Source organism: Agelaius phoeniceus, chromosome 14 (genome assembly GCF_051311805.1).
Source record: "Agelaius phoeniceus isolate bAgePho1 chromosome 14, bAgePho1.hap1, whole genome shotgun sequence".
Taxonomy (NCBI): Eukaryota; Metazoa; Chordata; class Aves; order Passeriformes; family Icteridae; genus Agelaius; species Agelaius phoeniceus.
The window spans coordinates 5,385,621-5,412,009 of NC_135278.1; the positions used below are offsets into that span (position 1 = coordinate 5,385,621).

General features: G+C 50.9%; 4 protein-coding genes across 6 annotated transcripts; 2 read left to right on the forward strand and 2 right to left on the reverse strand.

The window, feature by feature from the left end:
• The first annotated feature begins 4,223 nt into the window (after positions 1–4,223).
• FUNDC2 (FUN14 domain containing 2) lies at positions 4,224–10,741 on the forward strand. The gene is made up of 5 exons (XM_054641158.2): positions 4,224–4,377; positions 4,809–4,959; positions 6,258–6,333; positions 7,419–7,553; positions 7,995–10,741. The coding sequence occupies exons 1-5, from the start codon at positions 4,359–4,361 to the stop codon at positions 8,070–8,072; spliced, it is 459 nt and encodes a 152-aa protein (XP_054497133.1). The 5' UTR covers positions 4,224–4,358; the 3' UTR covers positions 8,073–10,741.
• An 815-nt stretch (positions 10,742–11,556) lies between these two features.
• On the reverse strand, positions 11,557–19,671 carry CMC4 (C-X9-C motif containing 4). 2 transcript variants are annotated; one of them, XM_077186014.1, is made up of 4 exons: positions 16,153–16,267; positions 15,892–15,943; positions 14,646–14,712; positions 11,557–12,972 (listed from the first exon to the last, which is right to left on the reverse strand). In XM_077186014.1, exons 2-4 carry the CDS (start codon positions 15,937–15,939, stop codon positions 12,803–12,805), a joined length of 285 nt encoding a protein of 94 aa, XP_077042129.1. In that variant the 5' UTR covers positions 15,940–15,943; positions 16,153–16,267; the 3' UTR covers positions 11,557–12,802. The 2 variants fall into 2 exon arrangements, with proteins under 2 accessions (XP_077042129.1, XP_054497138.1); XM_054641163.2 differs by lacking the exons at positions 15,892–15,943; positions 16,153–16,267 and adding an exon at positions 19,623–19,671.
• On the reverse strand, positions 14,646–20,079 carry MTCP1 (mature T cell proliferation 1). Its single transcript, XM_054641159.2, has 6 exons — positions 19,997–20,079; positions 19,623–19,677; positions 16,363–17,428; positions 16,097–16,267; positions 15,892–15,943; positions 14,646–14,712 (listed from the first exon to the last, which is right to left on the reverse strand). The coding sequence occupies exons 3-5, from the start codon at positions 16,468–16,470 to the stop codon at positions 15,896–15,898; spliced, it is 327 nt and encodes a 108-aa protein (XP_054497134.1). The 5' UTR covers positions 16,471–17,428; positions 19,623–19,677; positions 19,997–20,079; the 3' UTR covers positions 14,646–14,712; positions 15,892–15,895.
• Positions 20,080–20,337: 258 nt separating this feature from the next.
• BRCC3 (BRCA1/BRCA2-containing complex subunit 3) lies at positions 20,338–25,930 on the forward strand. 2 transcript variants are annotated; one of them, XM_054641273.2, is made up of 8 exons: positions 20,338–20,492; positions 20,858–20,977; positions 21,993–22,080; positions 22,752–22,840; positions 23,360–23,415; positions 23,902–24,033; positions 24,416–24,459; positions 25,189–25,930. In XM_054641273.2, exons 1-8 carry the CDS (start codon positions 20,388–20,390, stop codon positions 25,338–25,340), a joined length of 786 nt encoding a protein of 261 aa, XP_054497248.1. In that variant the 5' UTR covers positions 20,338–20,387; the 3' UTR covers positions 25,341–25,930. The 2 variants fall into 2 exon arrangements, with proteins under 2 accessions (XP_054497248.1, XP_077042128.1); XM_077186013.1 differs by lacking the exons at positions 20,338–20,492; positions 20,858–20,977; positions 21,993–22,080 and adding an exon at positions 22,087–22,392.
• The last annotated feature ends 459 nt before the right edge of the window (positions 25,931–26,389 follow it).

Here is a 26,389-nt window from a genome sequence, read left to right on the forward strand (position 1 = left end):
GAAATGTTTTTACAAATTTCTTTCATTTTACTCACAAACTTTCAATCTCTGTTTTTAAAAGCTCATGAAATCCCCCTCCCCTCATCAGTGCACACACACGTGTGCTCAGGCACACACACTGCCACGTGGTTGTCCCTTGGCTCAGGGAGGCAGGAAGATGAGGAGGAACGCCCTGCATGGTCCCAGCATCCCCTGGATGAGTGAGGTGGAGAAATGTCCCATAAATCATGTCACAGGGCAGCAGGAGTGCAACAGGGCCAGTGACCCCTTTGGTGACAGCCCCAGTGTGTGCAGAAGACTCCATGTGACAGGTCTTGGTGACTGGGAAACAGAGGGACACAGAGGGATGGGCTTTTGGGGGTCTCTGACATGAATACTCAGCACAGGGCAGAAACTGATTCCCCCACACTACCCACCTTGCTCCCAGGGAGGCAAAGAGTGAGTAAGAAACATTTTCTCCAGCTTGTACATGCACAGCTGGCTCCATGACTAACCTGGGGCTCCTTTTCTTTGTGAGCAACAACTCACCTCACTTTTTCCAGCAAGTATTTTAGGGCAAAGCAAGTGGTGTGTCACGTTTGGGGATGCCCCAGGGTGCTCTGCATCCTGCCCTACTGCAGTGAAGCAGAGGAGTACTCAACACTGGAAGGAAGAGAGGTATGGGAGATCTGGGCTGTGCCTCAGGCACCAGTGTCCCCTGCTATGGATGTGACTTTGTTTTAGTCATCCCATCTGGGAATCTCCTGGTGCTGTGAGACTCATCTGGAAAGGCTTCTAGGAACAAGCAGATGGGGAAAACATTGCCAGGCAGACAACATGACCATAAAGAGGGCAGCTGAGGGGTGGCAGCAGGGGATGGGCATGTGGGAGGTTGGGACAGGCTGCCAGGAGGGGTGGTCCAGCTCTGGGTGCCCGAGTTCTGCATGGGGCAGCACAGAAACTTCTTGGCTCTAACCCTGGCAGGGATGCTCTGGGCACCGTGGGATGACAACAGCTTGAGGTCACAGAGGACAGTCAGGAACAGCATCCTGGGGGCTGCAGTGGCAGGAGCCTGGACACAGTCAGAAATTAATGGTTGTGGCACTGACAAGTGCTGAATTAACCATTTTCAGCTACTGGGAGGCAGCTCCAGGTTCCTGGCCCAGGGAAATAGGAGTAAACCTGAGAAATGAGGTCTAACCCAGCAGGCAAGAGAGAAAATATTATCAAGATACTCAAGGCTGTGGGAAAGGGAATCCAGGTGTGACAATTGGAAGTAACTTGGGGAGGGGGCCCAGATGCTGGCCTTAGCTGCACACAGCAGCAGCAGCATTGTGCAGGCACACAAGAGCCCGTGTGGAGCAAATCAGGCCAAGGACAGCTGGACATGCAGAGGGAGCCCAGCTCCTCCTTGGCCCAGCACACCCAGCTGAACCCCAAAGGCTCCAGCAAGAGCAAGCATGGTCCCAGCCAGTGGGTGCCATTAGCAGCTGTGCAGCTTCCAAGGGCTCTGCACACCCATGTGGGAGCCTCTGCAAACTGTCAGCTACACCCATGGCTGGGCCAGGCAGCAGCTGTGCCTTTGAGAAAGCTGCAGAGAGGCACTGGCATTCCAGTCCTGCCTGGAGTTCATCTGCCCTCCCCAAGGGCATTGTCCTCCTGTGCAAATGTGATGGAAAAGCCACAACAGGCTCCTGCCATGGAGACTCCCAGAAAACATCTTTTGCCAGAGCCAAGGACCCACATGCACGCAGAAAGGGCTGTTTGTTTCCCTGAAATATGCACTTCTCAGAACAATAACATAAAAGTTCTCAGAACTGGAGCAGATAAAAATTAGTCAGAAGCATTTGAACCATGTCTAATCTCTTCTGGAACTTTTTTTTTTGTGTGTGTGAGAGAGAACAAGTGATTCATGACAGCTTCTCAGGAACACTGAGCAGCTCAGAAGCAGCAGCCACGCACAGGGCACTCACCCTCCCTGGCAGCAGGAAAATGGCTGTGCCACATGGCACAGATCTGTCTGGAGGACCAGGTAGGGCCCCTCATATCAGCACTTCCAAATTACTGCACCCCAGCAGAGATGGAGCAAAGAGGGGCTGCAGCCCAGTGCAGTTCTTGAAGGGGAAACTCACAGGCACAGGGACGCCCAGGGAACAGCAGTGCAGCAGGGCTGATGCCAACACCCCTGAGTCTCCAGAAAATCCATCCCTGATGGACCTACCCTAGCATCAGAGTGGAAATACTGCCATGGAGGAGGTCCCAAAACTAAGCCTGCTTTCCTCTGCTGGGTTTCCCTGCAGCAAGTGGGTCAGTGGAGCATTTCTGCTCTCTCTCTTGTTCCTCACATCAGAGGTGTCTCTGAATGAGTCAGGCAGCAGAAACACTCTCTGGAAGCTCCCATGGGCTGGTGGGCTCAGCCTGGCCATGGAGGCTGGAAGGTTGTGGTGGTGCCAGGAGGGAGAGAAAGCCTTTGAGACAGGGAATGGTGTTTCATGCCTGTGCCTCCAAAGCTGAACAGCAGGAAGGCCTGGCAGGGAGCTGCAGTGGCTGTGGGCTGCTGAGGGGCTGGGCTCTGTCCTTGCACCCACCACACCAGGCTGTGCCTGCATCTCCACCTTGTCATCCTGCTGGAGGAAGCTGAGCAGCTTCACCAGATGAAGGTGCACATGTGCTAGGAAAGATGAGGCCATGCTGCAGATACCCAGGCCATCAGATGCCCCTGGCATCATCTGCAGCACAGCCCACCGCTGGAGGTACCAAAAGAGACCTGCCTGGCCCCAAGGTATGAGGGCATCCCTTTGCTCAGGGCAGGGGAGACAAAACCAAGGACATTTGCTGGACAAGGATGGAAGCCTGTCATGTACCAGACATGCAGGAGATCCCAGCACCACCTGACACTGGTGCTCAGATTGGATTTCTAGAGGACAACTTGCCTCCAGCCATCCCTTCCCCAGCCACATCTTTTCCTCCTGTTCCCAGCAAGTGCTGTCGTGTCACTTTGGTCTGAATGCACACACTGCTCCAGCCAGTTCCCCCTCATCAGGGCAGTGCAGGAAACACGAAGGACCTTCCTGGAAACACGTGGGACATTCCTGCAGTTCCCAAAAGCAGTTCCCAAAACCTCCGACCTACGTGCAAGGGGTAACGAGGTGCTGGGATGTTTACTAGCAGGATGTCCTCACCAGGGCACATGAGTGCTGCTGTTAGTTCCTAGAAGTGTTTGGTTCCTAGAAGAGTGTTTGTTTGTTCCCCTACCCATCCCACGCCACCTGCACTCCTGCTCCCACTCACACACTGCTTTCCATTAACCCCAAATGAGGGTCAAGTCCCCTCTGTCACAATCTCTCCATGATTTTTGTTGTTGTTGTTGTTGTGTCTCAGGATTTCCATCTTTGCTACACCCTGGGCAGCTTCCCCAGCTGGGAATTGGGTGGCATTTGTTCTACAGGAGCTCAAGTGATTAATGGCTCCGAAATCAGACGTGTCATTATTTTAGGGGAAACACTAAAATGTTAAAAATGTTTAAAAAATGGCAAAACTACCAGGCAGTATGTCCAAGGTGCCCAAATCAGCTCCGGAGCAGAGGCACAGCAGGCCTGTGTGTGCTGGCTGACTGCACTGCAGCAGGGCCCCCGTGCTGCTCCCAGCACACCTGAGCTCGTGTGCCCGGCTGCTCAGTGCCCAGGGTACCGGAGGGCCTGGGCTCCTTCCAGCGGATGGCAAAACGCGTGTGCAGCCAAGCAAGAGCTCCCATCTCAGAGGGAGCAAACCACCGTGGGCTTTAGGAACGCCTTTGTCCCGCCCTGGATGCCGCTGGAGCAGCGCTGTTACCGCACAGCCGAGCCGCTCGGGCGGGAGCGCCAACGACCCCAAGGGCCCCGAGGAGCCGCTCCGGGGCCGCGATGCTGCTGCAGCACCGGGCACCTTGCAGGGGGAGCACCGAGGGCATCACCGGGACACGGCCGAGGGCATCACCGGGACATCGCTGAGGGCACAACCGAGGGCATCACCGGGATACAGCCGAGGGCACAGCTGGGGGCACAGCCGAGGGCACAATTGAGAGCACCACCGGGATACAGCCGAGGGCACGGCCGGGGCCCGGGCGCGCCCCGTGCACGGCCACGGCCCCGCTGCCCCCATGAGCGCTCCCCTTCCTCCCCTTGCGCCCCTTTCCCCTCGGGCCCCCCTTTCTTCGTTCCCGCCCCTCTGTCCCGACCTGCCTCTCCCCGTGCCCGCCCCTCTCCCCGTCCCTGTCCCGCCCGTCTCTCCCGTTCCCTCTCTCCCGGTCCCTCTCTCCCGGTCCCTCTCCCCCGGCCCCGCTGCCGCGCGCTCCCGGTGACGCGCGCCGTGCCCGCGCCTGCGCGGAGCGCAGCGGCGTCATGGCGGTGCCGGGCGGAGGTGGGCCGGACCGGGCCGGGCCGGGCTGGGCTGGCCGGGGATGGCTCGGGGCTCGGGGCGCGGGTCCCTCCACCCCTCTCCCCCTGGCGGCGGGTCCCCGGCTCCCCCAGCTCGGCCTCCCCGCTGCAGAGCGCGGGGTCGCTCCCTTTGCACCGCGCGGCGGCGGCGGCTGCCGGGGCCTGGCCCCGCTTGAGGGCTCGAGGGGGCGGCTCCGGGCACGGGTCCCGAGGGAGTGAGCGGTGCCGGGCACGGGGTCCCGGAGGCCCTGGGAGGGGGCTGAGGGACGTGGGGATTGCCGGAGGCCTGGGGAGTGCCGGCCCCCGTGAGTTGTGTGTCTGGGCAGGGCTGCTGTGCCCCTGGGCAGGCACCGGGCAGCGGCTGGGGGCTGTGGTACCGTGGTCCCAGCACTGAGCCTCTCCAGGTGCCTGCAGGTGCGAAGGACGACACGTTCAACGTGCTGGACCTGGCGGAGTACACCAAGAACAGACCATGGTGGCGCAAGATGTTCGCCCCCAGCTCGGGGTCGAGCGCTGAGAAGTACAATGTGGCCACGCAGCTGGTGATCGGAGGGGTCACGGGATGGTAAGAGGGGCTGGGGCTGCCCTTGCTGCTCACGGCAGGCGCTGGCTGCGTCCCTGGGGTCACACGGACAGGTGCTGGGCGATCGTGTGGCAGTCACTCAGAGGAGGCGGGTGCTCAGCCTGCTGTCCCCTGGCATGGTCTGCTCAGCTCCGGGACGTCCTAAATGCTCTCTGTAACTTAAAGCACCGGGACTGTCTCGAAGGGAAGAAAATTGCCCCAGTCCGTAATTATTTTTAACTTCTGGCAAAAAGTGGTGCTGTTGAATTAGGACAGGCAGATATGAACCCCTTGAAACAAGGATGCCTTCTCCACTGGAGGTGGGTGTGCTTTAGGCATCTGCATTAAAAACCTCCTGGGCTCACAGTTCCCAGGGTTTCCTGTCACTTGTAGCTGGGACTGAGTGTGGCTCTATTTGTAACTTAATTCCCACAGCATCGTTTCAGTTGAAAATTTTGTGTAATCATTGCTTTGCCTCTTACCATGACCCTCATCTTCACCTGGCAATGGGGTAATTATTTAACAGTGTATGACAGAGCTTTGTCTTCTCACAGAGGTGTGACCTGGCCACCTCTCTCTTGTATCTTCTCTAAGTGTATTCAGAAATGGGTCAAGGCAGGCTGCTGTGTTGTTTGCAATTCTCATAAGGAAACTGTGTTCCAAGGGAAGTGTGGTTTGGGTGGCACAGCACACCAGCCCATGGCTGCCTGACTGAGCAATGGGGTGGTGCTGGCTGCAGGAATGTTTTTCATGCTGAAAGCAGGTACCCATTTTGGAGACCAGCCTTAGATCACTGCTGTTTGCTTGTTCCATCTTTTTTCTCTCCTGAGAAATGAAAAGGTAAAATAAGTAGTTGTTTGCTGCTTACTTTACAAATAAGTAAGAAAGAGGGTTGTGATTTGCTCCCCGTGCTCTGTCATGGAGCAGCACATGTGCTCCTTAATTTCCCCTCAGAGATGATACCAGTTAAAAAAAAAACAACATCAAAATGTAAAATCACTTGTTGATTTTGGGAAATCACAGGTTTCTGGTTACTCTTTTGGGAGAAGGATGAGGTTGAAGACATAAGAACCAAACAGAAAAAGGCTGGAATGTGCCAGCACAAAGTGAAAAGCTATAAAGCATCAATTTTGTCTGGATGCAAATCCTTCTCTCTGGTTGCACATGGGTTTCTTCTGCAGCTTGTCAGGCTGTCTCCAGTCTTGGGTAACTGCTGCCAAAGGCAGCCTTGCCTGTGGGAAGCACAATGAGTTTCGTGTGAGGTGTTTCATTCTCCTGACTGAATGCTGCTTGATTTGTAGGTGTACTGGATTCCTCTTCCAGAAAGTTGGAAAGCTGGCAGCGACAGCAGTGGGAGGAGGCTTTTTCCTTCTTCAGGTGTGTATGAACAGCAGCCCAGGCTTTCTGAGAACTGTGCTGCTGGGGACAAAGGTCCCTCTAGGAACCACTGCCTGTTGGGGCATGTGGGGTCAGACCCCTCTCTGCCAGGGGCTTTGTGTGGCTGTGAATGTCAGAAGTTGTGTTCCCCAGGGCACAGGGATGTGACAGCAAAGCAGGGTCAGTGTGCATAAACCAGTGCAGGATTGCCAGTGTACATCCACTGGGGATCTGCTACCAAAGGCCAGGCCAAAGGCACAGGAGAGCCTGAGTGGAGCACGAGACAGCTTCAGCTGTCTGGCTGTGGACATGGTGTCCCTGGAGGAGCAGCCCTGCATGTCAGGAGGGATTTACCCATATCTGTGCCATGCTTCCTGCCAGCCTGGCTTCCCAAGGAGTCCAGCCAGCACAGATGGGGCTCGCTGTAAAGCACTGGGGAAGAGGAGAGAAAGGAGATCTCTCTCTCCATCCTCTACCACTTCTGCTGGTTTCCATGAGCCCTGGCATTGAGGGAAGCTGCTGGGATGTGTTCATGCATCTGGGGCATCCTGGAGCAGCTAGAGCAGCTCTCAGGCCTTGTTCAGCTCTCACCTGTTTGCTCCTCAGGTCTTGTGTGTGACTCATTCTCCCTCACTCTCCTGGTTCTGCTTGTTCTGCTGAAAGTCAAAAGCTTGCTCTGGGCAGAGGGAGTTCCACAGCTGAATCACCCTGAGCAGATAAAATAGTTTGAGAGGAATGGGCTATTAATAGCTGTGTCCACCCACAGCAGCAGGAGAACTGCAGGGAGTCCCAGCAATATCTATGGCAGTTGTGAGGGGGAGGTGATACCAGCTTTACATTGAGGAACAGAGGCTGAAGCAGGCTAGGCTGCAGTGTGTGCCCAGCAGCTGGGGACTACTGTGGGAGACAAATGTTGCAGAACACTTGACACAGCTCCAGGGTGGTGTTCTGTCCAATTCTTAAGCCAGTGTGCCCCCCAGTGAGTGGGAGGTGGCTGTGGTCAGGGAAGGTGGGTGAGCAAGGAGGCTGTTTAGCCGTGGTTATGCAGGACTAAAGGAACTTTTTTCTAATCCTCAAAACTCCAGATTGCAAACCACACAGGATACATCAAGGTGGACTGGAACCTAATACAGCGGGACATGAACAAAGCCAAGCAGCAGCTGAAATTTCACACCAGTGGTGATAAAATGCCTCCAGAAGTGAAAAGCAGAGTGGATGAGGTGAGACAGCTCTCCCAGGGCATGTGCTGGAGGGACAGCAGAAAACAGGATTGCCTCTTGAGCTGTTACAGATGTTCAGCTGTTACAGATGTTCAGTTGTGCAAATACAAGGAGGGAATTCTTGCATGACAGCAAAATGGGAGAGATGGCAAAAGTTGTGGATGTTGCCTGCCTAGAATTTAGGAAAACATCATTTCCTACAACATTCTCCTGGAGGAGCTGGCTGCTCGTGGCTGAGCAGGGTGAAGATCTGGTTGTGTGCTGGTGCACTTAGGGAGGGGAGGTCATTAGGTAGGAAGTTTTCCCAAATCTGAGCAGTGGCATCTCTGTAAGCATCACTTGCCTCAAGAACAGCCTGACTGAGGGATTTCTTCTTAGCAGGAGGGTCAGTGGGTGGCCTGATGTTGTTGAACACTGTTGTCTCTTCTCACCCCTGCTTAGGTGGTCATATTTCTGAAGAAGAATGCTATCCTGACTGGAGGGTTTGCTGGAGGATTCATGTTTGGAATGGCATCCTAGAAGCTGCACTCTCCTCTCGTGCCCAACCTCCCCTCCCCTCCTCTACTGCTGTTATCTCTCACTTAGAAGTCAAAGGATGTTGCCAACAGACTCAGTCCCATCTGCTCACAGGTTCCAGCCCTTATTTCTTACAACGCTGCTTCTGATTTCCACCTTTTTCTTCTGTCTGGGCTGTTAGTGTGCTGGGGTTGGTCTGGAAGCTTACAACTCCCAGTGTATCATGATTTCCCACCAAATACACCCAGACTCAAATTTTCTGATGAGTTTCAACTTCATAAAAATGTAGTGGCAGAGAAACCTCTTAAATGTGCTTCTTGCAGGTGCTCAGGACTGTTATGTGTACCTTTGTCTTCCAGTATATTGTGTCAGACTCTTCACCACTCTATATGTGTCAGCTCTTCACTACAATTTAGCTTTCAGTATTCCTGCCCTGGTATCTGGAACACCTCTGCTTCCCTCTGCACAGAGGTGATCTGTGCAATCCAAAATGTGGTTGACAATCCTGGGGTGGATGCAGAAGTGTCAAAGCTGCCTGAGCTGTGTCCAGGACAGGGGAATATGGATTTTCCTGCCCTCCCTCTGCTGTTTCACTGCACATAAATGGCCATTTGGCTTTGTTTCTGCTGGTATCCTTCCCCATACTGGAATTGCAGCACTGGCACTGCTGATGGAAACTGAGCACTGAGGCTGACTCTCCAGGCCCTTTCCTCATCATGTGTTCTGAAAGTCACCAAGTTCTGTTCTGCAGAACCACCTGACTGCTCAGCCTTTGAGGCTCTCTCCTGCTTCCAGCAGGCCCAGCCTGGCTGTGCCACTTACTGTAAATCACTCTGGGCCTCTGACTGGGCTTTCCATGTCTGCCACAGCCTTCTCTGGTCACTTTGGCATGGGTGATGCTCCTTGAGCTGTAACCATGTGGGACAGGATTGTAGACAGGAAATGCATCCCTGCTTAGGGTACACTGTACTGGTCCAGGTCCCTGTTGCCAGCTGTACTGGAGAAAGGGGGATGATGTGAAATCTGGAGTGCAGTCCTTTACTTGCCTCTGAAGAGCACAAATTCCTTCTCCCTGGTCTCTGCAAGCAACTGAAATGACAAAACTTTAGTGAAAACCAAACCATGCTCTTGTGAGAGCAGTTCATTTGCATATTTCTGCCTCAGTTATGTTCCTTCCTTCTTTGTGTTTGCCATTTCCACAAGAAAAGCTGTTTGCTTTATTCCATCAGCTGCAGCCTTTCTCCTGCAGGAGATGAGGCAACCCAGGTGTAGAGCTGAGCTGTTTTTGGACAGTCTGACTCAGTGCAGTTGTGTGCAGTACAAACAAACATCCCCCAGGGTATTCTGCAAGCACAGATTCTTGTCTGGCAACGTGGTGATGTCCTCCAGCAGGTATAGGTAGGAGTTCTTGCCCAGAATGTGGGATTTTATGTGAAAGGCAGCTCATCTTTCAATGGGAAACATGGTAGGGCACAGTGACACTCATGGGTGGGTGGTTTGCAGCACCTGGCTCAGCAGCTGCACCCCATTTCCAGTGCTGTGCCAAGGCTTTGTGATCTGCTGCTCTCAGTATGGCTGGAAAGGGGATCTTCCCCTGAGAGCTGCTGGCAGAGCTGAAATGCTGGGTTCTTCCACTAGAGGGTTTGGAATGAGCACTTGCAGTTGGTAATTTTGTTTCAGCTCTGCTGATTGAAGTGTCCATATAGCACCACATTGATTTAGCTGAGGTTTTCCTCACCTTCAGGATCTGAAAAGAGGCTGCAGGCAATCAGGAGATAGAAGTTGCTGTCTTTGCTCCTGTCCTGCCATACATGGCCAAGGAAAATGAAGGAGTAGCTGGGCTCACATCCTTTAACAATGGCCTCCCTAAAGGCCATCCTGGACTGCAGGAGTGATGGGATGCAGCAAATAGGTCTTCAATAAATTGCTGTTTAGCAGTGGAGTTACAGACAGTGGTGGGGTTTTTTGGGATTTGGTTTCTTTTTCTGTAGGATCTGCAGATGTGAACATGCATAAATAGATGCATTGGTCTTGCAAGGTATCTCTTGTTCGTGTAGGACAACAGCATTGCTGCTCTTTGGCTGGGTGGGCTGCAGAACACAACTTCTGAGATGCACTGATCTCCACAAAGCTGTCTCCAACGACAAAGCTCAAAGCAAATCATTAACAGTCCTTAGGGATGCTTTTCTGGCTCAAGTAAGTCACTTCTGCCCAGCCCTAGGTGGGCCGAGCTCTGCTCAAGTCCCAGTTTGCTACAGAGAGAAATGGCCCAGAGAGGGAGCTAAAATGCTGCTGAAAGGGAAAACAATTAACATTGATGCTGAGTTTGATGTGAATGTAGGCAGGGAATGGATAAGCACATCAGGATGTGGCAAATCTTTCTGCTGTGCTGGTGTTGGGCTCATGGCTGGCACTGTTTGATGCTGTGGGGCAACACTGGAAGCTTTGATGCTGGAACAGTCTCTGTGGGGATGCATTTTCATTGCTGCAGGTGCCAAGATGAGGTGTCCCTTCCCCTCCCCACTCCTGCTCCTTTTAGTGTTGTTTCAACAACTTCTGACATCTGTTACACTCTGAGACGATTTCAAACACATTAGGCTTTTAAAGTGGTTTTATATATTGTATGTAAATGCTTGTTGAAGTGATATTTTATTAAACAGTTTTGCTCTAAATGCTTCTCTGTGTGAGGTCTGTTGGCTTCCTGGGAACCAGTCTCACTGTGACTGAGGGGAGCACCCACAGCAGCAGGATGTGGCAGGTAGCACTTGGGGACATGACTTAGTGGTCAACTTGGCAGTGCTGGGGGAATGGTTGGACTTGATCTTAAAGGTCTTTTCCAACATAAATGAGTTTATGGGGGTACCAGCCTCCCCTCATCCATGCAGGTAATCTGGGCTACCCCAATAAATCCCTCTCCATGATCATCCTGGCACCAATCAACACATATTCCCAAGAAGTGGGATGCTGCTAGGGCAGGAGGTTGGTCTGTAGCCAGCCTGGGTTGCCTCTGCTGAGAAAATTTGTTCCACCCAACTTCAAATGGGCATGGAGACAAGGCTATTTCTTTTTCATAGGTGCAACAGAAGCCTAAATACATATATTTTATCTATTTATCTAGATTTTTCTAAATATATCTAAATATATATTTTATCTATTTATCTATTAGTGACTTTCTTTCCACTGTTCCTGCTCAGATAGGGCAAAAGAGAAAAATTAGCTACTTGTCAGTGTTTGAGGTGATTCACAACATTGTCATCACTTTTCCCTACTTTTCAGGGACACTAAACCCCTGTTTTGTCTTAAAGGTTTTTTTCTTGAGTGGGATGGCAGTGGGAGGGGAAGACAAGCCCTAAATTATTCTGATCTTCAGCCCCAGTTACAAAAATATCAAGCAGCTTCTATTGAAACATGATCTCACATGGCTCTGGGCTGAGAATGGCAGCCAAGGTGCCTGGCTTGCAGCTCGACAAACAAGCAGAGACCACAATATGTTCCAGTCGTTTATTTTGTACCATGGTATTTCAGAGCAGTGAATACAGATGGTTTGCTCTTCTAGGCTTCAGTACACACAACTATTGTGCCTAGACCTCAGTGGTTTATAGAAGCTCTATTTCATAAGTAAGTTGTACTTGATCACAGCACAAAAGTCCTTTACGGCTAGATCTAATACAGAGTTAGGGCTAGTGGGTTGGGAGCCTGATATTTGGGTGCCTGGACTCCTGCTACAGGGGACAGCAAGACAGGCAGCTCTGAAGGGTGGTGCAGGAACCTGTCTATGAGCTCTTCCTACAGGTCACAGGAAATTCTGCTGCATGGCCAAGAGCTTCTGGAAATCTCTCCTGGGGTCCAGACACAGCTGGCTTGGGAGTGAGTCTGGAATGTTGTGTGGAAAGTAACTGCCTACAACTGCTTGTTCAGTAAGCAGCACCTAAGTCAGTTCTTGGATCTAGCCCAGGGCTCTGTGACAGGCCTTTGGGTATCAGCAGTTTTAACTAGACTTGGATTCAAAGCATATTGCTTAAAGGTGTTCAATTAGACATAAATTTATAAATTTTGTATCAACAGTCAAATCTTTCAAATGAATATTGCTTTTTTAAAAAAATATCCTATCCCTGTAGCAATCCCTGAAATTATATTCCTGTAACATCTTTATCTTTATCATGCAAATAGCAGCGTGTAGGCAATTCAAATATAAAATAAACAACTCTGTCCAGTGGAAAAGTGAGGCACTTAGGCAAAGTGACTTGCAGTCACTCATGATCTATACAAGACTTAGGAACAATCATCAGACCTGATGCCCATTCTTGAGCTTGAACCACTGGACAGGCAAATGTTGTCTGGAACTACTGCACGGTGGCAGCACTACCTTTGTTGTATCAAGATGGGTTTGTTTCATGTTTAAACTCACTCTTCTGAGCTCATTTCCTGTACCTCTCGCTCCAGAAGCCAGAATAACTCGGTTCCAATTCTCCATTTTTAGAGCAAGGATGGATTAGAGTAAGGTAAGCATCCTAAAAACATCAAGTTGACATTTCACAGGTGTGATGCAGAGGCAACATAGATTATGTTTTCGTACAGAAAATAAAGTTTGTTAACCAGGCCATATGTTGGTACTGTGTAATGCTTTTTGGTGTGCTGAACGGTGTGTTCCAGGAGCAATCTGGCTTTTCTGAAAGTCTAAAGAAGGCTTGAAAAAACACACACGAGCTCTTCAAGTGAGTCCATGCTTTGTGTTACTGAGGTGGTGGGGAAATTCCTTTTGAAGTCAACTTAGCCTTTTCTCTCTCCATTTCTTCCCTCTCAAACCCTGAACAACAGACGGACCTGCCCTTGGTGTACCGAGCGCAGCATTTCCGCATCTCCTGGAGCGCAGCTTCACACTTGGACTCCACGTAGTTGTTCGCTGGAAAAGAAGGAGACACCAGGTCTGCAGAGAGGAACAGGCTTTGTTCCCTGAGGGAGCACACCCTGCCCAGCTCTTCAGCTGCTTACAAGCATTCCATCATTTTCTTGCTCACAGCTATCTAAGGCTGTGGCTCGCTGTGACTCAGAGAGGAATCCTGCAGGAAGAGACTCGGTCTGGTTTGAGTTAAGAACCACCTGCCTGTCTGCCCAGAAACACAGGGCATGCACAGCCCCCTGCTCTGCCCTGGATGAGCTCTGCAAGCACTACACAGCTGCATTCTGACTTTTAAAAGATTAAAAGAAGCAACAGCAGCATCATGTGAGACACACAGCACCCATGGAGAGCCCCGAAAGCAGCAGTGAACACCTTCTGGTTAATGAGCAAACCATGCTGCTGTGATCACTGAGCTATGAATTCTCTAACTGGGTTGGTGAGTGAGCTGTAATACAAACACAGAGATCACGCCTGAGAAAAAGGTTGTGGTGATTTCTGCAAGCTGGCAGCCCAGGAGGCACGGCAGGCCCTTGGAGACGAGAGCTGATCTCTCTCTGCCATAATCTGCAGTTGATGAGTGCTCCAAGGCTCTCCTAACTGTCCCTCTGCCTTTGCAGCTTTGTTTCTAAAACTGTAGCTACCTTCAGGCACACCATCATCTGTCAAGGATGCATTGCTGAAAGTCACACACAGACAGGAGAACACAAAAGAGATTTACAGCAGGCATTCAGTCTCACAAAAGAGCAGCAAGATCTTTGGAACAATGACTTTTGAGAAGTCAACATCTCCCACAGGTGCAGCTCCCACCCTCCATCTCACACATTGGGTACAGTGACTGTGCAATTAAGGCTCTGTACTTTAATTTTTACAGGGGAAAATTGCTTTGTTCTCTGTCAACAGCTGCTTCATCTGTGCCCATCAGACAGCTCCACAGCACAAAACATGAACTGCAGCAGTGACAGTGACTGCACATGCAGCAAAGAGCTTCTCTGCCAACACTTAACCATTCAGATCAACACTGTACACAAACCTACACGGGCAAAACACTTGGAATAACTTCCACAAATGTTATAAAAAGAACATTGCCACAGATGGGACCAAAACAGGGTCAACCATCAGCTTTTAAGTGAGATAGTACAGGGAGAGAAGGCAGTCCTTCATGGGAGAATGCTCCAAACCATGAGGACATTAAAGGTCCTAATTGTCTCTAGACAATTGCTGGGGACATGAAGACCATTTCACACCTTGAGGACAGATCACCTAACCTGTTCCTGACAGAATTCTTGAAACAAACACCCCTGGAGCAGCTCTGCAGTCTTCTCATACCATCCACCTACTCCCTCACTAACCACACTGTAAGAGAGCTTATTATAAATGTCTAGCTCTCCCTGCCCACAGCTGAGTCCCAAAAATACACCTGGGATCTCACTGCCAGCATGGAGAACTCCACAAGCACATTACTGTTACTAATGATCTGCTTTATACTAATGAGTCTCATTATTTACAATTAAGCACAAAGCAATTCTATTAAAATCAGACATTATAATTTTGTTCATTTTGCAACCAGACAATGCTAATGTGCTTTGTTCCTTCTCAAGGTGAAAGGACAAGGTTAATTTAAAAGAATTAAGTTCCACCAAAAATCAGGACACCAAAGACAAAATGACATTTGGTACCTTGCAAGCATTTCTGTATTTCACAGGCTTGTTTCTGGCAGGGATCCTTCCGGGACATGTTCAGGAACTAAAATGACAGGAAAATGTTACTGTAGATCAGGGTTCTTTTCAGGGGGTGGGGAAAAGACAATGTCCTGCAGCCACATCTTTCAGGAGCTCCACATTTCCCCCACTGTCATTATTCAGAAAACATCTACAGCTGCTCCCAGGTGCCTGCCAACATACACAAGAACTCTGTCTGGCTAAAAGATGATGATGGAGACAATGAATAGAGGAAGTTTCATGTCACTAAGTTTAAAAGCCTTCTTCTTTTCTCTAGTTAAAATGTGCCCTTTTCTACTTGGATTTACAAAGATTCCAGAAAATATTCAAATTAACACAGCTGACTAAATTTTAAGAGTTTTCTATCTCTAGACCTTCTACTGAGACATGTATTTATGTGAATCCACCTCTGGAGCTTTACACAACCAAGGATTTGGTGGCAAGTCATGGAACCACAGCTGGAGAAGGCATTTAAAAAAACAATCAACCAAACAACTCAGTTGTGTATATGTCATAAAGCCAACCAGAAGGACTCTTTTCATTTTGTTTCAGGAGGAAGTCTCTTGGAAATCCTCTCCCTCTGTCCAAAAAAACCCTCAACCAGATTGGAAGACAGCTCCATCTTGTTCAAATCCATTAGAAAAGGACTTCAGACACTCGAGTTCATTTTTCTGCAGCTGTGACACCTTGTAACTGTGTCAGTGCAAGATCAAAAGCCAAGCAAAAGCTGGTGTACCAGTAGTTGAATGGGAGACCTCTAAGGAAAGCACCAGTGTCACTGAAAGTGGTGGTGAGACTGAACCCTCTGAGCCTCTGCTCAGAGCTGGGAGCTGCTGCCTGTCCAGATTCTGACAAGGCACCAGCCCACAGCAGTTTCCAGTGTCACTAGGGCGTTGTTTGCAGCATCCTGGCCGAATTCCATTTGGGGCAATCACATTCTGCCTACCTAGAACTCCCCCTGATGTTTCACTAGGTCACAATACTCCACTGCCTGTCCTAAACTCTTGTGTGATGCTGCTGTGTGTTGTTTAACTGCTTCCACCTCAAAGGTGGCTGCATTTCAGTGGAGAGAGAACCTTTTATTGTACAAAACAGACAATGGCATCTTCCTAGAGCCACTGCTCCTGGAAGACAAAAATTCATATTAAAGAAAGACTGGGAGTAAACAGTGCACAGTACAAAGCAGGGTAATGTCTGCACATACCAGATTAATCCCCAGGCACGAGTTTAAGCAGCAGTTCTTCAACACCATCAAGCTGTAAGTGACAAGGAAAAGTTCAATACGTCTACAGTAACTGCGGTTGAGCTAATGGACTTCAACAAAGTAACAGTCCTTTGCCGTCCCTCAAGGGTCTCAAATGACTTCACAAACAGGAATGACTATGTTCTATTGTTGCCACCATCCTTACCATGAGATGGTGCTCTATCTCCCAAACGCGAGAGTTACTATCCCTGTACTGCTCACCCTGGGACAGCTGCCACATGTGAGGCAGCCGGGATGGGGGGAGCTGGCTGGGTCGCAGCGCCTCACCCAGGGGAACCTGAACTCTTTGGATCCGAGCCCTCAGCATACCTTCCTCCTGGGGGAAAGTAACAAACAGAGCAGGCAGTTACTGGCAGAGGCACCTGAAACAGCAACGCTACAACCAGGGGGAAGCTCAAAGCACACACTTGCCTCTTCCGCAGCCACGAGCCAGGTTTTGCGGTGCTCATCGCAGTAAACCCCCACGCGGCGCACCCAGAGCCGCACGGGAGGAGCGCCTGCCTCCCCTCCCTGTGCCATCCCTCGGGCGCTCCCGCAGCTCAGCTGGACGGCATCGGCCCGCGGGCTGCACACGTGGCCTCTTTAGCTCCGAGCACATTCACGGAGAGAGCTCCCGGAGCCGGCAGCCAGGTGGTGTCTGACTCTCGGATGAGATGCTACGTGCGGAAATGTCCCTAAAAGTCAGCTCGGGAGGCTGAGGTGGTGCCTAAGCCAGCGGAAACGTCAGGCCAAGTCGTACACTGGGACACGCGGGCCGGGTGGCATTGGTAAGGCATTCTGGGGCAAAAGGTGCTATTGGTACAAAGTTAAACCCTTTGAGTACTGGCTTTGCTCATTCCACTAACAGTCCTATTAACAGTCTTTGTGTGAAACGGGGGGGAAAAAAGAGGTGTCTAAATCCCAAAAGCAAAACTGGTGAGCAGCAGTGAGGTGAGCTCAACGGGAACGGAGATCACTCTGGAGACAGAGCACAGGGCTCGGTGTGCAGGACTCTCATCTTTGGAGCTCGCTGAGCTGTCGGGTGCAGGGTCCTTTGTCTCATCTCTCAGGGTGGCAGCACTGTCCATTCACACCCAAACTCCTCGGGAGCAGCGCTCAGGACTGCGTCACTCGGCTTCTGGCTGGTCACAGAGAGCCACCGACACGGGCAGAGGAGCTTGGGGCATTGAGGTGCTTCCTGCTACTGTAACTTTTGTTTAACAGCACGTTTATCTGTGTGCCAGTTAGATCAAGCTGAGCCATTAGCAAATGGAGGTCAGGGGAAATGATTCTCTTTGAACCCTAGAAGAGGTAATCAAAATGGTACAGACAGTCTTCATCCTTTATCTAGGTGTAAAGTAGAACAAAGTTAAGCTGTAACACATACAACATCCTCCTGCTATGAAGCAGATGCAATATTCTTTATCCCAGTGAAACACAGTGGTCTTCTGAAAACTTGTAAGGTTATAAGGCATATTTCAAACAGGAGCAAGAAAATCTGGGTACAAAATAAAGGAGGGAAGGTCAGGGAGAGAAAAAAAAAACAACTTGTTATACATTGGGCTGCGTATATAACAGAAAATACTCTTCCATGATGCCTTCCATATCTTACATCAGTGTTTCTCTATCTTTTTGAGCCAAAGGAGCACTCAGCCTTTTTGAGAACAAAACACCAACCACGGGTCAGCCTGAACAGCACCATCACAAAGAAAACTTTGAGTGTTCTTTTATTACTTCTTTTTTTCACCCATTCTGTTTGTTGCCTTGCTTGATGTGTGGGGATGTGTATGTGCCCCACACAAAGCACCACTGTTCTGGCTGCCATCCTGTGATGAGGGACAGGCATTCCAAGGAATGCCCCACCAGCTGGATCACTGGCATTTAGAGGAATGTGACTGCAGTCTGACAAGCCTCACAAGGCCTTCAGGAATAAGGGCTAAAAGGACATTTCTGTAATTCTTTTCCTTTCTGCTTTACCCTAAGCCACATTACAAATTTAAACCCCTGTGTGGAACTCTGCCCAACAGTGAAATGCAGCAATTGCCACTGATCATTTTCAGTCAGCTGAACATAATCACCCCAGGTGGAATTCGGCCAGGATACTCTGCAGTAAACTGCAAAAAGTTCCATCATGATCAGAAATGCCCAAGAACTTGCTCTCATTCCATTCAAAGCTGGAATTTTTACAGGTCATCATCCCCAGAACCAGAAGGCTCAAGACTGGCTCCAGTAATAGAAAATTACATCTCAGTAAGTGAACTGTGTTTCCTACTGTAGGTAAGCTCTCCTGGAAGGTCTCCTATCCAAACACTGCCCTGGTTCAGCCTGGCTGAACCACAGGGAGCAGGACCAAAGCACAACATGCACATTTGTGTCCATGGGCAGTGGAGATGGCAGCAGTGACAGAGCCAGGACAACAGAACAAGGTCTCATGCAGAGGACACTGTGCAGAAAGGGCAGAGGTTCGTGTGTGCTGTCACCCTTTGCCCCAAGCTCCCCCAGAACTGCAAAGCTCAAAGGCTCAGTCTGGCCTTTGGTGAAGGTGCCCAGGTAGTGCCACATGGAAAACCCTGAGGTCAGGCAAAACCGTCAGCTGGGTTTGGGGTGGGACAGGAATGGGGTCTGGGGTGGGACAGGAATGGGGTTGGGGTGGGACAGGAATGGGGTTGGGGTGGGACAGGTGTCTGCAGCACCCAAACACACCAAAGAAACTGGAGATTCCACAAGCACACGCCCAGACAGTGCACCTGAAAACATACACAGTGTCTTATTGCTGTAGGTTGGATTAGAAAGCAAAAACAAAGCCTGAAGGAAGACATGGGTGGAAGGAGAAGAGAGCTTACTTATATTTTAAACAAATTTTAAACCCAAGTTCTTAAGACTGCCTGCTTCATAACCTATCAAAAACCCCATCACAACCAATAAAAACCCCAACAGCTTAAATTTGCAGGATTGCAGCATCATCCTTTGAGACTTGAACATTTCCATCAACACAGCTGTAGAAGGCTGAGCTGTTCTAAGTGCTGTTTTGGGGAGATTCCAATCCCAGTCCCCATAGACAGGAATAAGAGTGGCAGATGTTCTGTCCATCTAGTATCCACCTCAGAAGTTTAACGCTGTTCTGGGACCTGGATGGATTTCTGAGCCATAATATATGGATAAATGTCAAAATGGCCAGGAGGAGGAATGCAGCTTGTAGTGACAACAATTTATTTGGTTTTAAGTTGGGTACATTAAAATATTTTATGGAAACAGTGACAGAAATTGCTCCAGATGCTGCTTGGACCACCCCAGAGCTGGAGGTCAGTGTGCTGAATAAACTGCACCCTTTATCACCTTCTGTTCTAAAAAGCAACAGGGAGTTCAGCTGCCATTTAGGCACCAAGGAGAAGCACTGCTGAGGCTCAGCAGTGCTGTGCTGACACAGTTACAGCCCCAAAGCAAAGCTGGCCAGCCTGGCCTTCTGCTGGGGCTTCAGAGCTGCCTGCACACCTCAGGGCTACGAGGGTGCTGAGCCTTCCTGAAAAACCCAGCCCAGCTCTGGCAACAACTCGGGGATCTGGTGACTTAAGGGCATGTGGAGACACTCTAAAGCTTCTTCTTGGGGGTTCGGACTCTACTCTGCCTGGAGCAAGCCCCTCTGACTCCACGCTCCGCTCTGCCCGACCTACTGAGGGGTAGCAGATGCTCACCGACCAGCCGGGCTGTCCAGCAGCGTGGGGAGGGCAGGCCGAGCTTTGGTGGGATCTAAAAAAACAGGAAGACAAAAAGATGGACATAATGCGGGGGGAGCCACGCAAAGGGGCGAGGGAAGGGACGCAAGAGCCAGGCCGAGGAGCGGGAGCGGGGACAGAGCGGCCAAGCCGGGCAGGGAGGGCCGGAGGGGAGGGGGTGTGGCGCAGGCGTGGGACCGGACCGGCCATGGCGGGGCGGCCGGGAGGGAAGAGGGCGCAGCACATCGCCACAGCCACCGCGTCCCCCCGGGCCGGGGCGGCGGGGCCGGGCGGGTGGCCCTGGCCGTGAGGCGGCGGCGGGCGGGGGCCGGGCCGGGCCCGCCATGACCTACCTGCACCCGCGCCGTGACCGCCGCGCCGCGTGCGCCGCGCTAAGCCGTCCCCCGCCCCCCGGACCCGCCGCCTCCCCGCGCCTGCCCGCAGGCCCCGGAGGCCGGGCCCGGGGCCGAGCCGAGTGGGGTTAAGCCGGGTCGGGCCGGGCCGTCCCATCCAGGCCCGGCCCTGCCATCCCCCGCCGCTCCGCCCCGGGCATCGGCCGCCGGGCGGAACCCGGCCGGAACCCCGGCGCTGCCGCTCCCGTGGGCGGCACGGCCCTTCCGCCGCGCCGCACCACTCGCCTCGCGGGGGGCTGCGCCGATTGGTTGGGAGGGCCCGAGACCGCCGCTGCTATTGGTGGATCCGCCGAGGGGGCGGGGAGAGGGCAGGCGGACCGGGGGAGGCAAGATGGCGGTGCAGGCGGTGCACCTGGAGGCGGACGCGTTCCTGGTGTGCCTGAACCACGCGCTGAGCACCGAGAAGGAGGAGGTCATGGGGCTCTGCATCGGAGAGGTACCGCCCGCGGAGGGGCGGCCCCGGGAGGGGCGGGTGGCGGCGCTGCCTGTGCGGGTTGTGGCCTACGCGGGGCGCGGGCTGTGAGCGCCGGCATCGCGCACGGAGCTACCCCGGCACCCCGCTCGTCTGCGGCCCTGGCAGCCGCCAGCGCCTGGGTCAGCTCTAAGAGAGTCGAATCTTAGAGTCAGGAAGGCTTCCCATGCGTGTACCCCCGCGTTCTGCGGTCCCACCTGCGGTACCCGTGCCCGTACCCCCGCGTTCTGTCGTGCGCACCCGTGCCCTGCGCTGCTCAGAGCGGCCGTGCCCTGCGGGTTGCTGTTTCTCTGGCAGAGAAATCTCTGATTTCCCCTCTGTGTCCTTAGGTGGACACGAACCGAATCGTCCACATCCACTCTGTGATCATCCTGCGGCGCTCTGACAAGAGGAAAGACCGTGTGGAGATCTCACCGGAGCAGCTCTCAGCTGCTTCCACTGAAGCAGAGATATCCTTCAGCAGAAACAGCAGCAGGCTCTCTTTACCTCAGAGCTCTTATCATGGGCTGTGTTTTAGGCCTGCAGTGGGTTTGAAGTTGTCAGCTGCTTCCTGCTGCAGCTGCTCAGCTGGGAGGGCTGCGCTGGCTGTTGCCTTTCCCTGGAGTCTTTGTTGGTTCCAGTGCTTGCAGTGGAATTATGTTATAAATTAGTTATCATTGTTTTGTATTTGGTCACAGGTAAAACTGCAGTGTGTTTGTGCAGGGAGTGGCAGTTCAGCAGGGAGGCTGAGTGGAAAAGGAAAGGTCAGCAAAGCTCCAGGTGCTGCACTGGGGAGCCTCTTCTCTGCACACACTCGGGGATGCTGCTTTGGACAGCGGCTGAAATGTTGTTTGCTGCCACATGCAAACAAAATCCAGTTTGCTTCTGCAGCAGTGGCTCCTGATGGTGCTGGGGAAGAGGCTCCCTCCCATCAGCTCTCTGCACTGTTTCTTATCACTCCTCCAAAGGGATCTGTGTGGTGCTGTTCACAGGGGTCCCAGGATGAGGGAAGAGATGAGAATCTTGACTCCACAGTTCAGAAGGCTGAATTATTTTTTTATGATATATATTTTATTAAAAGAAAATTATATACTAAAACTATACTAAAAGAATAGAAGAAAGGATTTCATCAGAAGGCTTGAAAGGAAGGGAAGGGAATGATAATAAAATCTTGTGACTGACCAGAGAGTCTGAGCCAGCTGATTGTGATTGGCCATTAATTAAAAACAACCACATGAGACCAATCCCAGATGCACCTGTTGCATTCCACAGCAGCAGATAATTATTGTTTACATTTTGTTCCTGAGACCTCTCAGCTTCTCAGGAGAAAAGATCCTAACAAAAGGATTTTTCATAAAATATGTCCATGACAGATCAGGAATTCTGTTGCCTCATAGGTAACCCGTTAAAGCTCTGCTGTTTTCCCCTGTGCATGCAGCCCTTCCCTTTGTCTCTTGGTTCTGGTTGGCTCCTTGACCCCCACACAGGCTGGCAGAGATGACAGGACGGCCCATGAGGGTGGTGGGCTGGTACCACTCCCACCCCCACATCACCGTGTGGCCCTCACACGTGGGTAAGAGCAGCCCTGGGCTCTGGGCAAACTCCACCTGCTGCCCCTGGGGCTGTCACTGAGCCCCAGAGATGCACATTGCAGCAGCTCTGAGTCTGAAACATTCCCTGATTGTCTGGGTGGGCTGCAGGGGCCCCTCCAGTGTATCCCCATTGCTGTGTGCACTCTCCAAGGACTCAGATGTGGCCCAGGAGTCACAGATCAGCTACTGCTGGTACTGCTGTTCTTCCAGATGGAAAAACCACACCTTGGGTGTGGGGAATAGCAAAAAAAACTGTGGGCATCCTGGGCCTGCTGTGATGAGTTCTGATATCTGTGAGTGTTAATGCATAGCTAAAAACTCTCATAAAAGAAGTACCTGAGTACCTTATATATGTTGGACTTCATGGTGACCTGTGGCAGCAGGCTGCCTGTGAGATAATTTCTTGGTTTTGTGAGCTCATATTCTATTTTTAAGTTTTTCTATTTACATTGTAAATTGTTTACATTTAACTGTTTACATTTTAAATTGTATCAAGTTCTTTATTTGAACTCAAGTCACCCAGAGTGAGGATGTAAACATAAAGTTTGTGGCATTTGTTACCAAATTCGAGGTCACCCTTCAGAAGGTGGCAGATATTTCCCAGTGCTGCAGGGGAGCAGGGCAGCTCTCACTCTCATTTCTGTCCCTGCAGATGTCCGCACACAGGCCATGTATCAGATGATGGACCAAGGGTTTGTGGGGCTCATCTTTTCCTGCTTCATTGAGGACAAGAACACCAAGGTAGGCAACTTTAAAATGGCAGCAAACCCTCCAGGGGCTCATGAGAAACATCAGGGTAGAGCTGAAGTCCTCGGGTGCAGCCTGCAAGAAGGACAGAGCTGTGCTGGGAGCACATGGAAAGCACAGCAGGAGTGGTTTGGATTGTGATCCCAAGGGCAGGAGAACAAGTGATGATTGCTCTGAGCTGCCCAGCAGCTGCAGAGTGTGCCTGAAATGGGCCAGGGCTCTTCCCTCAGGTGCCCAGCCCAGCACACACAGCTCTGCCCCTGTTCCAACCTCTCCAGGAGGTGTGGCTGTCATGTGAGATAAGCTGACACTCAGGTCTAGGCTGTCCAGGCAGCTGCTGCTAAAGAGTTTTTCCTCATTAAAAGGTTTATCAAGGTATGCCCTAAGCACCTCCAGCAAGTAAATTAAAGCAAAACCTCTGGAATTCTATTGAAAATTTCCTAGAGGAATGTGTCTTTGCCTTTAGATGTTTTTTTTTGCCTTTGGAATCTGACTTTCTGCTGTCTCTCTTAGACAGGTAGAATTCTCTATACCTGTTTCCAGTCTGTTCAGGCCCAGAAGAGCTCAGAGTGAGTACAGAAGAATATTAGATCTGATTGTATTTTGTCTTGTCTCTCCTTTCTCTGCTTTGTCTCTAATAAGTGGCTTCTCAGCCTGTTGTGAGGAGCAAATGTACAGAGATGCCTGCACAGGGTCTCCTCACTTCTGCTCTGCTGGCTGCTGGAAGAGAATCTAAAGATTAGCAATGCTTCTTTTAGCCTAGATAATTAATTCTTCTAAGATTTGAGGTCAGGGTGGGGATTTGTGCTGCAATTCAGTGTGTAGCAGCACCACCTTTTTGCTTCCAGCTCTAGAGGTCAAGCCCTCAGGTTTGCACCTTACAATTAAACTTCAGGACAAGTATGTGGATATAAAATGCTTCCCTTTGCCTGTCAGCTCAGGCATGTGTTCCAAAAGTGGATGTGCAGCACTGCCAGGCCTTGGACAGACTGTTGCAAGGTTGTAGAAGTCAGTTTTTTGTTTGCTGCTTTTAATTATATCTCATACCCTTCTAGATATGACAGGATTGAAATTCCCATTCATGTTGTTCCCCATGAAACCATTGGGAAGGTGTGTCTGGAATCAGCTGTGGAGCTGCCCAAGATCCTTTGCCAAGAAGAGCAGGATGCCTACAGGAGAATTCACAGGTAACAGCCCCGGGGCTCTGCCCCTCTCAAGGCTGTCTTTGCTGACATGTTCTACTGTTGCTGTACTTAAGACTTTGCTAAGTCTTTGCAAAGACTCTAAGACTTAGCAAAGACTGACCAAAGCCTTAGCAAAGCTGTAGAAGTTAAGGATTAGCAGTTCCTGTGCCTCTGTAGAATTTACTGAAGTCTGTAGAACTGAGCCTGGGGTTAGCAGCAGAATTTTGGGGTTTTGTTATCATGGGTTGTTATCCTTGTGAATGTGCAGGGCTTCAGCAGGTGAAGAGGTTTAGGTGTACCTCTGGGCAGCTGGTTTTACAGCCTGTGTCTAATTCACAATTCCCTGCTGTCTTGTCTCCAACCTGCTTTCTTTTCCTTCCCTTAGCCTCACCCATCTCGACTCTGTAACTAAGATCCATAATGGCTCAGGTAAGGATTCCTTTCTTGCATGTGACAATCCAGGGTGCTAATCCCAGAGGCAAAATGGTGGAATCTTGTTACACAGGAACAGAATTATAGCTAGGAACTTAAAAACTTCAAAGGCTGTAAAACACCCTAATCCTGGGTGAATCCTGAATGTTGTATCCTTCAGGCTTTGTAGAATTGGTTAAAATTATGGAAGACTTTGGGATTGTTTGGGATTTTAGGGCTTAGTTTGTTTAGGTTATTTTTTCTGTTGGAACAGGAAAGGGGATTTGGGATTTGTTGAGTGTTAAAGCAGTGTCTGGCTGACCTGTATGCACACTTCCATCTCCTGGCACTTTATAGGTGTTACATGGGTCTGACATCTTTCCTTTTGCCACTGTGATGGGGTCAATCCTAATCCCACTTCTGTTCCATGTTTTATCACCCCATTGTCCATTCTCACACATCTAGGAAAGGAGACATTCTGTGATGCTTCTAAATTTAGAAATTAATTAGCAGCAGTGATTAGCTGTGTGCAGATTTTCATTGTAGAGCTGTCATCCCTGCCTGGGTCACACTGAAATGGTGTTTCCCTGTTAGAAGCTGCTGGCTCTGACCTTCCTGTGCAGATGTGTGGTTGCCATGGCCAGGATGCTGGAGGGTTTCCTTGGCTGGCTCTTGGCTTTGGGGGTGTTGTAGCACACTGAGTCTTTTGTGTGCTGTCCTGGCATGATGTGTTGTTGCTCTTTGCAGTGTTCACAAAGAACCTCTGCAGCCAAATGTCTGCCATCAGTGGGCCCCTGCTGCAGTGGCTCGAGGACAGACTGGAGCAGAACAAACAGCGCATGCAGGAGCTGCAGCAGGAGAAGGAGCAGCTGCTGGAGGAACTTGCTGCTTTGGAGTGAGGAGGAAATGCAGACCCTTCAGGAAAGTGATGTGAAAAAATCTTCAAGAACTACTCCAGGCTGAAGGGTGGCCCTGCCTTGCCTTGGTGGAGGTACTGGCTGTGCCTCTCCTCTTGCAGCAAGAGCACAGCTCCAGGATCAGGACTTTACCTGCCCCAGCCTGGTGCAAAACAGTGCTGTGTCTGCAGTTGCTGCACTTCTGGCTCAGTGGTGGGGCTGGGCAGCACCTGAATGCTCCTGTTCTGGAGAGCACACACCTAGGGAACCTGTTGTTTCTCCCTCTGTGTTTTGACAGAAGTCCTACTGCTTTACATGTATTCCAGGAGCCTGGAACAGGAGGCTTAGAGGGGAAAAGTGTCCCTGCTGTCATATATGATGCTGCCAACTTCTGCCTACTCTTAGTAGCTTCAGTTGACCATGATCTTATCTCTAGTAATGTTCTGGATCACTGGTCATTCACCCAGGCAGGTAGGAGGTGGGAGGGAAGCTTGGGAACAGACCTGGAAGATCTTTGACACAGGATCTGTGTTCAGCATATGTCAAACCAAATAAAAATTCCAAAGCTAGAGCTGTTGGGAGTAAAAATGAAATGAATGCTGCCCAGTGCCTGCATTTTTTGGTCAGTCTATTCTCTTACTCCATGTAATGCTGGTATGTGCCCAGCACTGAGGTTCTCTAGAAAATGAAGTTTCTGCTGGCTCAGTGAGGGGACTGTGGTTCCTTCCCAGAGGGAAGAAGGTTGAGGTGCTGGGCAGAGAACTCATGGATTTACTAGTCTGACATTCTTCCATGCTGAATTTAACTGCAGAAATTTCCTAAGACTGGAATGAAATAGCTGTTGTTGAATTAATCCATTTAAATGTTCTTGCTGTTGCATTTCACAGTGTCATGGGAGCAAAGGATGGGACAATTGCAGTGACAGAGCTGGGGCAGAGGCACTCCCTGCCCATGGCAGCCACTGTTGATTAGCAGCTGTTAAGTGCTGTCAGATGTGGAAGCCCCATAACCCCATGGCTTTGTCAGACTTGACTTTTCAATCTTTCCACATT

What these genes read in the sequence shown, in the direction of transcription:
- FUNDC2 (XM_054641158.2), top strand. An exon ending in ATCGGAGGGGTCACGGGATG is followed by an intron (nt 4,960 to 6,257) that starts GTAAGAGGGGCT and finishes CTTGATTTGTAG; the next exon opens with GTGTACTGGATTCCTCTTCC. An exon ending in TGAAAAGCAGAGTGGATGAG is followed by an intron (nt 7,554 to 7,994) that starts GTGAGACAGCTC and finishes ACCCCTGCTTAG; the next exon opens with GTGGTCATATTTCTGAAGAA.
- MTCP1 (XM_054641159.2), bottom strand. Translation starts at nt 16,470, where the DNA reads ATGGCACAGGGAGGGGAGGCAGGCGCTCCTCCCGTGCGGCTCTGGGTG. An exon ending in GGCTCGTGGCTGCGGAAGAG is followed by an intron (nt 16,268 to 16,362) that starts GCAAGTGTGTGC and finishes ACTTTCCCCCAG; the next exon opens with GAGGAAGGTATGCTGAGGGC. An exon ending in AGATAGAGCACCATCTCATG is followed by an intron (nt 15,944 to 16,096) that starts GTAAGGATGGTG and finishes TGTCACTTACAG; the next exon opens with CTTGATGGTGTTGAAGAACT.
- BRCC3 (XM_054641273.2), top strand. Translation starts at nt 20,388, where the DNA reads ATGGCGGTGCAGGCGGTGCACCTGGAGGCGGACGCGTTCCTGGTGTGC. An exon ending in CGTGTGGCCCTCACACGTGG is followed by an intron (nt 22,081 to 22,751) that starts GTAAGAGCAGCC and finishes CTGTCCCTGCAG; the next exon opens with ATGTCCGCACACAGGCCATG. An exon ending in GCCTACAGGAGAATTCACAG is followed by an intron (nt 24,034 to 24,415) that starts GTAACAGCCCCG and finishes TCCTTCCCTTAG; the next exon opens with CCTCACCCATCTCGACTCTG.
- CMC4 (XM_077186014.1), bottom strand. Translation starts at nt 15,939, where the DNA reads ATGGTGTTGAAGAACTGCTGCTTAAACTCGTGCCTGGGGATTAATCTG. An exon ending in CGTGCCTGGGGATTAATCTG is followed by an intron (nt 14,713 to 15,891) that starts GTATGTGCAGAC and finishes CTGTCATTTTAG; the next exon opens with TTCCTGAACATGTCCCGGAA. An exon ending in AATACAGAAATGCTTGCAAG is followed by an intron (nt 12,973 to 14,645) that starts GTACCAAATGTC and finishes CTTCTTTTCCAG; the next exon opens with CGAACAACTACGTGGAGTCC.